General features: G+C 42.0%; 1 protein-coding gene across 1 annotated transcript in view; it reads right to left on the reverse strand.

Annotated features, from left to right (window-relative positions):
• Nucleotides 1–3,248: 3,248 nt before the first annotated feature.
• The window catches only part of EPHX2 (epoxide hydrolase 2), an 87,911-nt gene continuing 78,013 nt past the window's right edge, over nt 3,249–13,146 (reverse strand). Inside the window, exon 19 of the mRNA XM_040427111.1 lies at nt 3,249–4,080. Within this exon, the coding sequence (XP_040283045.1) occupies nt 4,005–4,080 (76 nt within the window). The 3' untranslated portion in view covers nt 3,249–4,004. The remainder of the gene's footprint in view (nt 4,081–13,146) is intronic.

The raw sequence follows: 13,146 nt of genomic DNA on the forward strand, positions 1-13,146 counted from the left end.
ATGACATATAGACTAAAGACTGTTACACCGGGGATGTGCCACATATATATTAAAAACATGATGTCACTATACTGAGAGGACAAAACAGTGACAATCATCAATCGATGGATGCGACATTAAACTCTAAATTCAAGCCAAAAGGTTGGAGGGACCTGAGGGTATGGATCCATTTAAGTTCCTTTCTCCTCAGGATTCCCTTCCTGTCCCCATCCCTTCTCAAGTATCCTACGCTGTCGCTAAGAGGTTATGTATTTTTCCATTTGCTGTTACGTGCGTGTATATGTGGGGTCAGGATTAATTTCCCTCTATAGTCATGTGATTATCGCTGTGAGCGGAGGCTCTGTAATATATAGACCTGGTCACTTTAGATACAGATCACACATGTAATAAGTAGCGGTGACCATGGCGTCATCGTTGCCATGGCGCCGATGTTTGCGCCGTGTCTTCATTGGCTGCGTACCCCACGTGACTAACGCTATTGACACACTGTTGTGCGCACTTGAGTGAGGGTCATGGGGTGGACGCACAAGCTGTGACGTCAGTGAGTGCGCCCTGCAGCACATTGGCTGGAGACACGTGCGCCGCCGGGAGCCATGACAACGTATGATACTTCCGGTATGCAAATACATTGAGATGCGGCTGCGCATTACAGACATTGGAACGCCGAGGTGAACAACACGAGCGGGGTGGACATATCATTAACTGTGAGTTGTAATATCCACATGTGTATACTATTGTGCAGTGATTTGTACTGATGATGTAACTGGGTGTGTCTTTTATGTGGGGGGTATATATATGCCTACCAGAATGTATGTCATTAGGCTTGACAAAGACTGGTGTACAGTCGAAACGTTGCCAATTGTGTCTGGAGGTACGAATAAAGGATCGTTTTGATATTGCGGAATGCTGCCGAAGCCATCTTCTTTTCTATATGTGTATTTCATGGCCTGATGGATCAAGGGCCTATGGCTAGGCTGCTGCATTGATATAGACGCACTATCCGGATACCGTATAGTGCTGCCTCTACACTACTTTTTGCATCTTATTCCTGGATATGTCTGGTGCCTGTTGTTCTACTTCTGGTCAATCCTCTGAAATGACGCATTCTGACTGCCATCTTGGCAGGTTCTGTTCCTGAATATGCTGCTCCATCAGTGTTATCAATACCAGGGGATTCCTTGCAGGAGTGATGGGTGAAACCTTTCCTTTGACAATGCCCACCAATCCAGTGCCAAACTAATTGTGTCTTAGAGAATCCACATCTCCAGTAAGAAACATAAGCTTAAGGGTGCTATTGGACCCCACTATATGCTCTCCTTGCTTGGTAATGTAATTGAAGCCAAACTTATGAACTCTATGTACACTCGATCGATTTGATGGTCGATGACTTGGAGTTGGCCTACTTTGTGGCTATAACAATCCCCAATTTTCTTTGAAAGTCATTTTTTTTAGTTTGTGTGCTAATGTTAACTCGAGGGACAGGTCTGTGTATATCGAACAACGTAGGAGAAGTAATTATTATTTTTTTTTTTACACACAACCTGCCTGAGTACTCAGTGGTACTGATTGTGTTTTTGGAGGTCTATCACTTCAAGGCTGAGCAGACATACAGTAGCATGACATCTGGGAGAGCTGATGTGATAGACAGCTGATCTCACGCATTCCCAACCCCTTGAGCCATCAGCAATACAGAATACGATAGGAGGATGAGACATGAAGCCGGCCTCTGTATTCTGCATTCATTGCATCAGTTCCAAAACATTTCTCTAGAAACAACACTGGGCAGCAGTCGGGAAGACCACAGGGGTTTTTTTTTTTTTTCACTTCAAAGGGTCTAGTCTCCTGTAGTCATGCTCTGTGAGTCTGACGTGACTATCATTGCCAACTAAAGAGCCTCCGGCTGGAATTAATATCCTGGTATTGATCACACTTATTCTCTCGCAGATAAACTGACAGCATAAAAAGTCTCTAGATTTAACTAAACCTCCAAGTTTAGATAACACTTGAATGAAGCAGAGTGAACGTGTTAATTACCAGAACAGAGCATCATTTCAACCTTTTGGTTGCTTTGCTTTGAATTTTGTACTTTAAGTTTTGTACACGGAACATATTTCATCTTCTGACTCATACTGAGAAGAATTAGGGATCAAGAGAACAAACAAAAACTAGATTTTCCAAAATGAAGAGTGGCCTATCTACGGACAGCGATTCAGGGATTCTTGCACTTCATCAGTACAGAGCAGGGAACCGGTTGGCTAAAAAGATGCCTTACACGAGGGGCAGCAACCCTCAAACAGTTATCTACACATGGGATACTATTTTTTGGAGGAGTCTTTGCTTTAGCTGACAATGAGACCATTTGGATACTTTTTCCTATGGAGTGCCTAATAATAAGTTTGTATTACCCTCATTGGGTCTCCTCAAGGAGAACCGAAATATTTCCTAAACTAGAAAAAGAAAGTAATTTTTGTTGCCCATTGCCCTAAAAATGTTTATATTTTTTTTTTATGAACTCCAAAAACAATCATTCTAATTATCTAGTGTCTTCAGTAGCCATAAATCAAATGTAGAAAGATATCTATGGGGTATTTAAGTGTGCCTTCATCTCGATAGTCGCTATGCCGATCTTGTTCCTCCATGTGCTCTTCCTGGTGTGATGTGCTTTGAGCACCAGGCTTCTGTTACCCTCCACTCTCAAAGCATAAGTCTCCTAGAGAGGAAGAGAAATTGCAGCAGCAGCATCCCCCTCCTCCCTGTCCACCAGCAGACCGTGCCTCCAACAGGCAATGCACCTAAGCTGAAGTCGCTGATGCTGACTTCTAATGGAGCAAGACTAAAAAGCAGAAAACACTGAAGGTAATAAACTGGAAAATACTAAACAAGGTAGAGGTTGACATGGAATGTACATCCTAAAAGTGCTCTACACCGTATACCAAATAATCTAGGCAGAGGACTCCACCATCTACCAAGGAGCATCATCTTCGAGATTTCAGGGTAGGAACCACATGACAAATTTTATCCAAAGACCAGACACATTTGTTGTTGTTTTTTGTATCAAAAGTAATAACTTTTTTTTCCGTGTGGGCTACTTTAATAATTTTATATACTGTTTAACTGATTAACGATCATAAAAGGAGTATTTATAAAAATTTAGGGGGTCATTGATTAGGCTGAAGTACACCTATGTTAGGCGTATTACAGGTGCGACTTCTCCCCACAATCTGCGACTTCTTCCCGTGGGTGGGAAAGAGCCGATATACCCATCTCATGTACCATTTTCTACACCTGTTTCAGGCGTAGAAAATGGTCTAAATGTAAGGCAGCTCAGAAATGCAAGACATTTATAACTGGCAGAGGATCTGCCGAAATTATGAAGAGTCCTGCTCCTCTTCACAACTCCGTCGGATGCACCGCCAGCGCAGGGGGTTTATTAAGACCAGTGTCAAAACGCCAGTCTTAATAAATGTACCCCTAGTGATTAGATTTCCCTTTCTGGCGTATAGAACGCCCAAGGATGTGCCACAACTATTACCTCTCAATAGTTATGGCACGTCCTAAGTCAGTGGGGTTTGTTGTTAAGGCTGGTGTAAGAAATCACAGTCTAACTACATTCCCATCATTGTGTTTACTATGTACGCTACAAAGTACAGCACCCATTAGATTTCACCATTAATATGTGACCGTATAAATACATGGAGCTGAGACACGAGTCGGTAATCCAGCGGCCCTCTACTCTGCAGTGTTACGCGTGCCATTACACTCCATTAAGGGCACTTTTTCTTTGCAATTTCTATTTAATTGTATAGATCATTATTCACAATTTGCTGTTTCCATCAAAAGGTTCAGTGTTAATCATGAAATGGGCCTGTTAATCACAATGGCTTTGTGCATTAGACGCATGACCAGAAGACAATTAGAGTGCGCTGGATTGTGTCAGGAAGGAATTAGGAACATTTTCTGCGGAAGATTGAGACCAAGAATTTGGCTAATGTGATATGGGACACTCAGAGCTTAGAAGGGAAAGACTGTGTGTGAACTTCTCCCAGCCATTTAATGAGGATTGCATTCAAGGCAGTCGGTCTACAAGAGAGAGACAAGTTATTAATATATTCACCTAAAGAGTATACAGTATACATCTTCATCACTGCAATCTCTGCGGCAGTATTATAGTAGTTATATTCTTGTACATAGGAGCAGTATTATAGTAGTTATATTCTTGTACATAGGAGCAGTATTATAGTAGTTATATTCTTGTACATAGGAGGCAGTATTATATCACTTATGAAGATATTAAACAAAATTGGTCCCAGTACAGATCCCTGTGGAACCCCACTGGTAACATGACCTTGTTTTGAATGTTCTCCATTGACTACCACCCTCTGTTGTCTGTCACTCAGCCACTGCCTAATCCACTCAACAATATGGGAGTCCATGCTCAATGACTGCAGTTTATTGATAAGTCTTCTATGTGGGACAGTGTCAAAAGCCTTACTAAAATCTAGATATGCGATGTCTACTGCACCTCCACCGTCTATTATTTTATTCACCCAGTCAAAAAAATCTATAAGATTTGTTTGACATGATCTCCCTGAAGTAAACCCATGTTGTTTTTCATCTTGCAATCCATGGGATTTTAGATGTTCCACAATCCTATCCTTTAATAGGGTTTCCATTATTTTGCCTACTATTGATGTCAGACTCACTGGTCTATAGTTGCTCGATTCCTCCCTACTACCTTTCTTGTGAATGGGCACGACATTAGCCAATTTCCAATCTTCCGGGACGACTCCTGTTACTAATGATTGGTTAAATAAATCTGTTAACGGTTTTGCCAGCTCACCACTAAGCTCTTTTAATAATTTTGGGTGTATCTCATCAGGCCCCTGTGACTTATTTGTCTTCACCTTAGACAGCAAACTTAGAACATCTTCCTCTGTAAAGATACATGCATCAAACGATTTATTAGTCATTCTTTCTAGTGGAGGTCCTTCTCCTTTTTCTTTTGTAAAAACTGAACAGAAGTATTCATTAAGGCAGTCGGCTAGCCCTTTATTCTCTTCTACATACCTTCCGTCCTTTGTTTTTAATTTAGTTATTCCTTGTTTTAAATTTCCTTTTTTCATTTATATATCTGAAGAATGTCTTATCCCCTTTTTTCATAGACTGAGCTAGTTTTTCTTCTGCCTGCGCTTTAGAAGTTCTTATAACTTGCTTGGCCTCTCTCTGCCTAATCTTGTAGATTTCCTTATCTTCATTGCTCTGGTTTTTTTTATAATTACAAAATGCTAGCTTTTTATTTTTAATGATTTGGGCCACTTCTGCTGAGTACCACAGTGGTCTCTTCCTTTTTTTGCTTTTACTGACAAGTCTAATGCAATTTTCTGTTGCCTTCAATAATGCACCTTTTAAGTAGTCCCATTTCTCCTGGACTCCATGTAATCCGTTCCAGTCTGATAAGGACTCATTTATGACTAATTTCATTTTTGAAAAGTCTGTTTTTCTAAAATCTAAAACTTTTGTTTTTGTGTGGTGGGACTCTTTCACAGTTCTTATATTAAACCACACTGACTGGTGATCACTAGTTCCCAAGGTTTCGCCTACAATGACATCATATACCGAATCCCCGTTTGTGAATACCAAATCTAAAATGGCCTCCCTCCGGGTTGGCTCCTCAACCACTTGTTGTAGAGATAACCCCAGTAGGGAATTTAGAATATCTGTACTCCTGGTAGAACTTGCTATTTTGGTTTTCCAGTTTATATCTGGGAGATTGAAATCTCCCATAATGATAACTTCTCCTTTCATTGTCATTTTAGCTATTTCTTCAACTAGTAGATCATCTAGTTCTTTAACTTGACCAGGTGGTCTATATATCACACCTACACGAGTTACTGCATGGTTAGCAAACTGCAACGTAACCCAAACTGACTATGTTGGCCTCACCAACTTGTATTAGGTTAGATTTAATGCTATCTTTCACATACAGGGCCACTCCTCCTCCTTTCTTGCCTTCTCTGTCTCTTCTGTATAAAGAGTACCCTGGTATGGTTATGTCCCAGTCATTTCTTTCATTAAACCATGTCTCCGTAACAGCCACTAAATCTACATTCTCAGATGCCATTATTGAATCAAGTTCATTGATTTTTTTACCTAAACTGCGAGCATTTGTAGACAGGACTCTGAGCTTATCATTTCTTAACCTCTGTGCTTCTGACCTGTTCTGGCATTGTTTCGGGGGGCAAATGGACTCTTTTATTTTCACTCTTTTGCCCCCCCTTCCTAGTTTAAATACTCTTTCGCAAATTCTTGGAGTTGTTCACTAAGTACATTTGTTCCTTTGAGAGAAAGATGCAAACCATCTTTTTTGTACAGTTCCTTTCTATTCCAAGTAGAGCTATCATGAGAAACAAAGCCAAATCCTTGCTCTTGACACCATTTACCAAGCAGTATTATAGTAGTTATATTCTTGTACATAGGAGGCAGTATTATAGCAGTTATATTCTTGTGCATAGGAGCAGTATTATAGTATTATAGTAGTTATCTTCTTGTACATAGGAGGCAGTATTATAGTCGTTATATTCTTGTACATAGGAGCAGTATTATAGTAGTTATATTCTTGTACACAGGAGCAGTATTATAGTAGTTATACTCTTGTACATGGGCAGTATTACAGTATTTATATACTGGTAACTGTATGTTTTTTTTTGTATTTGCTGTATATGTGCCTACATCCACGTTCTAATTTCTGTTGAGAATTGACAGAGTAATGACATACACACATCAGGTGAGAAATAATTCCATCAATATGGAATAAACAACGTCAGCATATAGACACAGATGTTGCTTGGAAAACAGCAACCTGTAATTTGTGCTTCTGATTCTTTTTCCTTCTAATATGTGTTTACAGCCTCTGGGTTATTAGGAGAAATTGTGCTGCAGATTCTTAGAGTGCTATTTCCACGTTTCATACACCTTTATAGCTGTCTGTATATCTCTAGTAGAATTGCACTGTATTTTATTTATGCTTCAAATCAACCAAAATTGTTAAAAAAAACAAAAAAAAAAACAAAAAAAAAAATTCACTTTGTATGGGAGAAGACTGCCGTCTGAGAAGAGTGTCAGATTTTATTTACAGGCTCATTCTCATCTCGACATTTATGGCATGGTCATAGGATACCTTGCAACTGTCTGATAGGAGCTGGTTGGCTGGGGTTTGAGGGTATCTATAATATATCTAAATCCATGCAAAATACTTCCTCAGTGAGCTCCCCCTAATGGTGGCTGAAGGCATTCAGGGTTTTATCATGTAACTCGATAGCTGTGCAAAAGGATTTGGAAAAACGGATCCCTATAAATACATATTCAGAATTTTCATACTTCAATAAAATAAAAAGTCTAATTTTAAATATCTAAATATCTGCTTCTAATAACTGTTACAGTCTCGGCTGATCAGGAGGGAGAGTTAAAACTAGCATCCGGCTCTGGCATAATTCAGATTACCTATATTGCATGAGCCAGACCTCGGCTATCTGTCTCTGCAATATGCTGTCCATGAGCCGGATGGAACGGATAAGACCATCAGGTGGCGCTGGACACGGAGACAAGGAAAGCGATTGGTTTTTAATGCGGAACATAATTCTATTTGTACTGGATCTTGTATCAGTCATTTCAAGCAGTAAGCCTGACATCAGCTCCGGATGCCAGTCTATCACCGAATACACCTTTTACTCTCCTGCTGCAAGTCTGAGAGCTGTGTACACACAGCTGAACTGTATCTGTGTCTGCTGCAGAAATACGGAAATATCACCCACATAGGAATCCACCACATGTTCGCTTGCTGCCTGTATCGAGCGCCGTTCAACCCGTTATATCATCAACCGGAGCGCAATAGGGGAGACTTATCAAGACTAGCATTTTCTACACTGGTCTTGATATCCAAGTGTAGAAGAGCCCTTTAAAAGTCACAAATGTGGAGTAGGGGGGTCGAGAAATCTCCCCAATTATGTCTAGGCATTGGGCTCTGTAAAAATGACCCACATGGGGAAATTTAGCATTCCCCTTGCGTCAGAATTATGCTGAAAATGTTGGCATTATTGCGATTCCACGACACATTCGGCACTTTGGAAAAGTGGGAGTGATTAGCAATGTTAATTAGATTTACCAAGTGCAACTTTTTATAAAAAGGCACCAAAAAAGAGCGGCATAAAAATGGAGTAACACATCTTACGGGAAAAGCGTCTCCGATAATTCCCCCCCCCCCCCCCCCCCGCACATTGCACTGATGCTGCTCTGTATGACACTGAAGCAGCAGTGGGTAACAGGCTCCATGGATATGACAGGAGTGCAGCGATCATTTCATGGTGATAATAACCGTATTGTGGTGACTTTACTCCTGTGACCGTCACAATACCCAGACACGTTCCTTATTCCATGCCCCCAATTGTCACTAAAACAGAAAGTAATTGATCCTACGTTGACGATTCAATGCGAAGGTCAACCAGTTCGGCGGCGTCCTCTCCACAGCCGGGGGGGATCAGGTGTGCTCCGAGGACTGGATCATGTATAAATCACAAAGAGTTCAACAATAGGTCAAGATAAAGCTCCAGGACTCAATGTCAGCACAAGTGACAGGCAGGCGACGGTATCACTGCTCACCGCCACCAGCAGGGACACTGTGCGGTTACGTATGCTGGTAGCACGCTGTACACACATCACATATACAGGATGGGGGTCTGATAAAACTCTGACGATTTTACTGGTGCAGTTAAACTGTCCGACAGCAATTGATTAAAAGTTGTTTTTTTAAAACAATTATCGACTTGTGTAAAAGGGGCCTTCGGTCACATCCACTTGACATAATTAATTCAAGGTGTCCTGAACGATCAGAATAACTTTATAATAGTATAATAATCTGTGTCAGCGGGGTCCAGGGCCTGAGATTTCAGGGGGATCTGTATAGTGACTATTATTTGATGGCATTTCCAATTAAATCATATTAATACTGCAAAAAGGGAAATGTAAAAGGTATGTGCAGTTAGCAGTTCCCATATCCATTCTGAACACAGTGAAGCCCCAACAGGGAACTTGGAAAGGCCTCACCTTGGTCACGCATGCCGCACCAATCACACACAGAACACGTGATGCACAAGTGCCACTCACACCACCCAAACATAGGATACATACCACGCACTGACCACCTGCACTACACATCAATCGATTCCCCTTACCAGTTATTAATTGCCGATTCCTAGTAAAATCCCTAGAGGCTACAACAAAGACCCCAGCTGTAGTCCGGAAACCCTGCCCATTCCACAGTGTGCCCACCCACCATCATACATAGCTAAAAATAATCCAGCAAGACTTCCCTTACTTACTAGGGCAGAGAGGAACCATTCCTCACCTGCTGCCCTGGCACTATGTCCACCCGTGCTCAGATCTATCATGACAATCCAAGTGTCCCTTGACATCTTGCATAGAGGGAAGCAGTGATTAGATACACAGGATTAGTTGATCGCCCATCGATACAAGGTGCCAAAGGGTGTCTACTATATGCATACATCTCTCTCTGCCCGGAAATATGTACAGCCACAAAGGCTCCTGAGGATCTCAGGATGACACTAATCTCATGTCTGTGTGCAGCTTCAGACTGACCTGATCCCTCAGATATCTCCAGAAAAGCTGGCCTAGAAGCATGCACATTGTCCAACAGACAGCTCTATCTGATCCCAATATTAAAGGGGGTCGGTCAGCAGCTTTGACCATGCTAAACTGCTCACAGCACTAGGCAGGGGCTAAGGAGAGCACGACAAACATGGAGCTTTCATCATCGAGCAGTTTGTCATTAGGAGTGGTGTGAATATGAAGTCTTAGGCTGGGGCTACACGGCGGCAAAAGAGTACAACTACACTTTGACGTGTCGCGCGACATTCATGTAGCACCAATATCACGCAATTTTTTTTTACGATAGTCAATGGTGTTGCGCGCAGACTGCGACACACCAGTCGTACAAAATTCAAATTTTTTCGTGACTGTCATGTCGCAGTGCGATACCATTGACCATCACTATAAGAAATGTCACCCGACAACATGTCGCCAGATTCTACTCCTGCAAGTGCCCAGGAGGCAAAGCTTCACTCAAGGGCTCTCCGAATTGAGTTGCCTTACAAGTCCTCCCTTCTCCTCTGAGTGATCGCTGTCTCATTGGCCAGCGCGGGTTTAAAAGCATGGATGATGAAGTGTATTGTGGTTAGACCCACCCTCCTCAGAGGAAACGACGATGAAACCTACATCATGCATCCATTTTGCCAATACACTTGGTTTGTAAATTTATGTGTATGCGTCCAAATCGGTCATTATTACTTCTACTAAGATATAATCCATTTGAATGTGAGATTATCATATACAACCTATCGCATTATGCTGCATATTTATAGCTCCATTTATTGACATAGATGTGGAAGGGCTACGGTTTGTATGACTATGGGCTACGGTTTGTATGACTATGGGCTACGGTTTGTATGACTATGGGTTTTCATGAGGATTTGACGTGTAATTCTTAGGAATAATAATGATGATTTTGAACCGATATATGTCAGTGAAAGGTTTTTCTTTTCTTCGGTGGTTACAGATCGCAGGGGTTTTAAAGCAGCTCAATGAAGAGAGCACTTGCAGGAGCAGAATACAACTTCATGTTCACACTACTCCTTATAATGCAATTCCACAAAACATAGGTTTGTCCTGCTCCCTCCAGTGCGGTCAGTAGTTAAGCATGGTGAAAACTGCCTGACTGATCAACACCACTGGTCCTACATGTGTGACAATGGCAATTTTGCCCTTCTGGCTGCACATGGACACCATTTCTTACCTGCCCTGCTGTTCTGCAGCCCCATGAAAACCTAACATCATCGCATCAGTGTTCTACATTGACTTTAAAGCGCTTGCAGCTTTACAATATATTAGATACAGTCGGGGGGAGTAAAACACAAGACTGCTGGTTCTCCTGCTGAGCGAGGTGCGGATTAAGTATTCTTACAACAGAGGAATACGAGTCGGAGCTTCTGTGCAGAAACATTACGGCTCCTTCATATAAAATGATATAAATGAAGATGTTTTATGTCACCAAAAAAGCGGCGGTTATATCAGGTGTAATGGCCTCATTATTTCTACATGGTTACGAGGCAGCGCCGGCTGCGAGACCATAATTATAGATGGAGTTATTAAGAACTTTCATCTCCCCAATAAACAGTAATCTCTTATTCTATTGCTTAGAATCCCGGTTTTATACGTATACAGGATTGGTAGTAATGAGTTTGATGTGCTGCTGTACGTCTATTTCTCAGCTCTCCATGCATACATTAGGAGGCTTGTAAACAAGGTAAAATCCTGCAGTAACCTCCTATGGGCCAAGCCTGCTTTGCAGTTTGGAATGTTTTTGCTGTTGCCTCACTGCATTCTGAAAGCAGCATTTTTTGGGACATTATATATATATTCCATACGGTCATTTAGGATATAGCAACCTGATTCTATCTCAAGATCGTAGCCTGTAGTGGAGAACATGTTGTGCATGCTCGGCGTCCTTTCCATTCACTGTTGGCACAACCAGCGCTCAGCTATTTTCAGAAGTCCACAGCAATGGAGAAAGCCACACTGGAGTTCATTCATTCAAGTAAGGGCCTCTTTCCTGGGACAGGAGTGGATCTCACAGGTGGGACCTGCAGAAATGTATGGCCTATTCTATCAATAGGCCATTAATGTCAAGCACGGATTAGAGCTTTGAAATCCTCAGAATAGGTGATCAGTATCAGATTGATGGGGGTCAGAGTCCCGGCACCATCACAGATCAGCTGCTAGAAGAGAGCGCGGCGGTCTGGTGAGCACTGTGGCATCTTCCTCCAGTCAGTGACATCATGTTCATCGGTCACATGACTTATGTGCAGCTCAGTCCCAATAGAGTGAATGGTCCTGGGCTGCAATACCAAGCACGGCCACTATGCAATGTACACTGCGGCCTATTCAAATAGCAGATCGGTGGGGGTTTCTGGTGTCAGACCCTCATCAATCTGATATTAATGACCTATCATTGTAGCTATATAAAGGCTTGTTTTTGTGGTACAAATTATATTCTTAAATGGATTATTTCAGTTATTGATTAACCTTTACTTTTCTTTGTGGGGGGGGGGGGGGGGGAGGGTAAAAACCGCAATTTCACCATACTTATATATATACACTGTGTGCAGAATTATTAGGCAAATTAGTATTTTGACCACATCATCCTCTTTATGCATGTTGTCTTACTCCAAGCTGTATAGGCTCGAAAGCCTACTACCAATTAAGCATATTAGGTGATGTGCATCTCTGTAATGAGAAGGGGTGTGGTCTAATGACATCAACACCCTATATTAGGTGTGCATAATTATTATGCAACTTCCTTTCCTTTGGCAAAATGGGTCAAAAGAAGGACTTGACAGGCTCAGAAAAGTCAAAAATAGTGAGATATCTTGCAGAGGGATGCAGCACTCTTAAAATTGCAAAGCTTCTGAATCTTGATCATCGAACAATCAAGCGTTTCATTCAAAATAGTCAACAGGGTCGCAAGAAGCGTGTGGAAAAACCAAGGCGCAAAATAACTGCCCATGAACTGAGAAAAGTCAAGCGTGCAGCTGCCAAGATGCCACTTGCCACCAGTTTGGCCATATTTCAGAGCTGCAACATCACTGGAGTGCCCAAAAGCACAAGGTGTGCAATACTCAGAGACATGGCCAAGGTAAGAAAGGCTGAAAGACGACCACCACTGAACAAGACACACAAGCTGAAACGTCAAGACTGGGCCAAGAAATATCTCAAGACTGATTTTTCTAAGGTTTTATGGACTGATGAAATGAGAGTGAGTCTTGATGGGCCAGATGGATGGGCCCGTGGCTGGATTGGTAAAGGGCAGAGAGCTCCAGTCCGACTCAGACGCCAGCAAGGTGGAGGTGGAGTACTGGTTTGGGCTGGTATCATCAAAGATGAGCTTGTGGGGCCTTTTCGGGTTGAGGATGGAGTCAAGCTCAACTCCCAGTCCTACTGCCAGTTTCTGGAAGACACCTTCTTCAAGCAGTGGTACAGGAAGAAGTCTGCATCCTTCAAGAAAAACATGATTTTCAT

Source organism: Bufo bufo, chromosome 4 (genome assembly GCF_905171765.1).
Source record: "Bufo bufo chromosome 4, aBufBuf1.1, whole genome shotgun sequence".
NCBI classification, from domain to species: domain Eukaryota; kingdom Metazoa; phylum Chordata; class Amphibia; order Anura; family Bufonidae; genus Bufo; species Bufo bufo.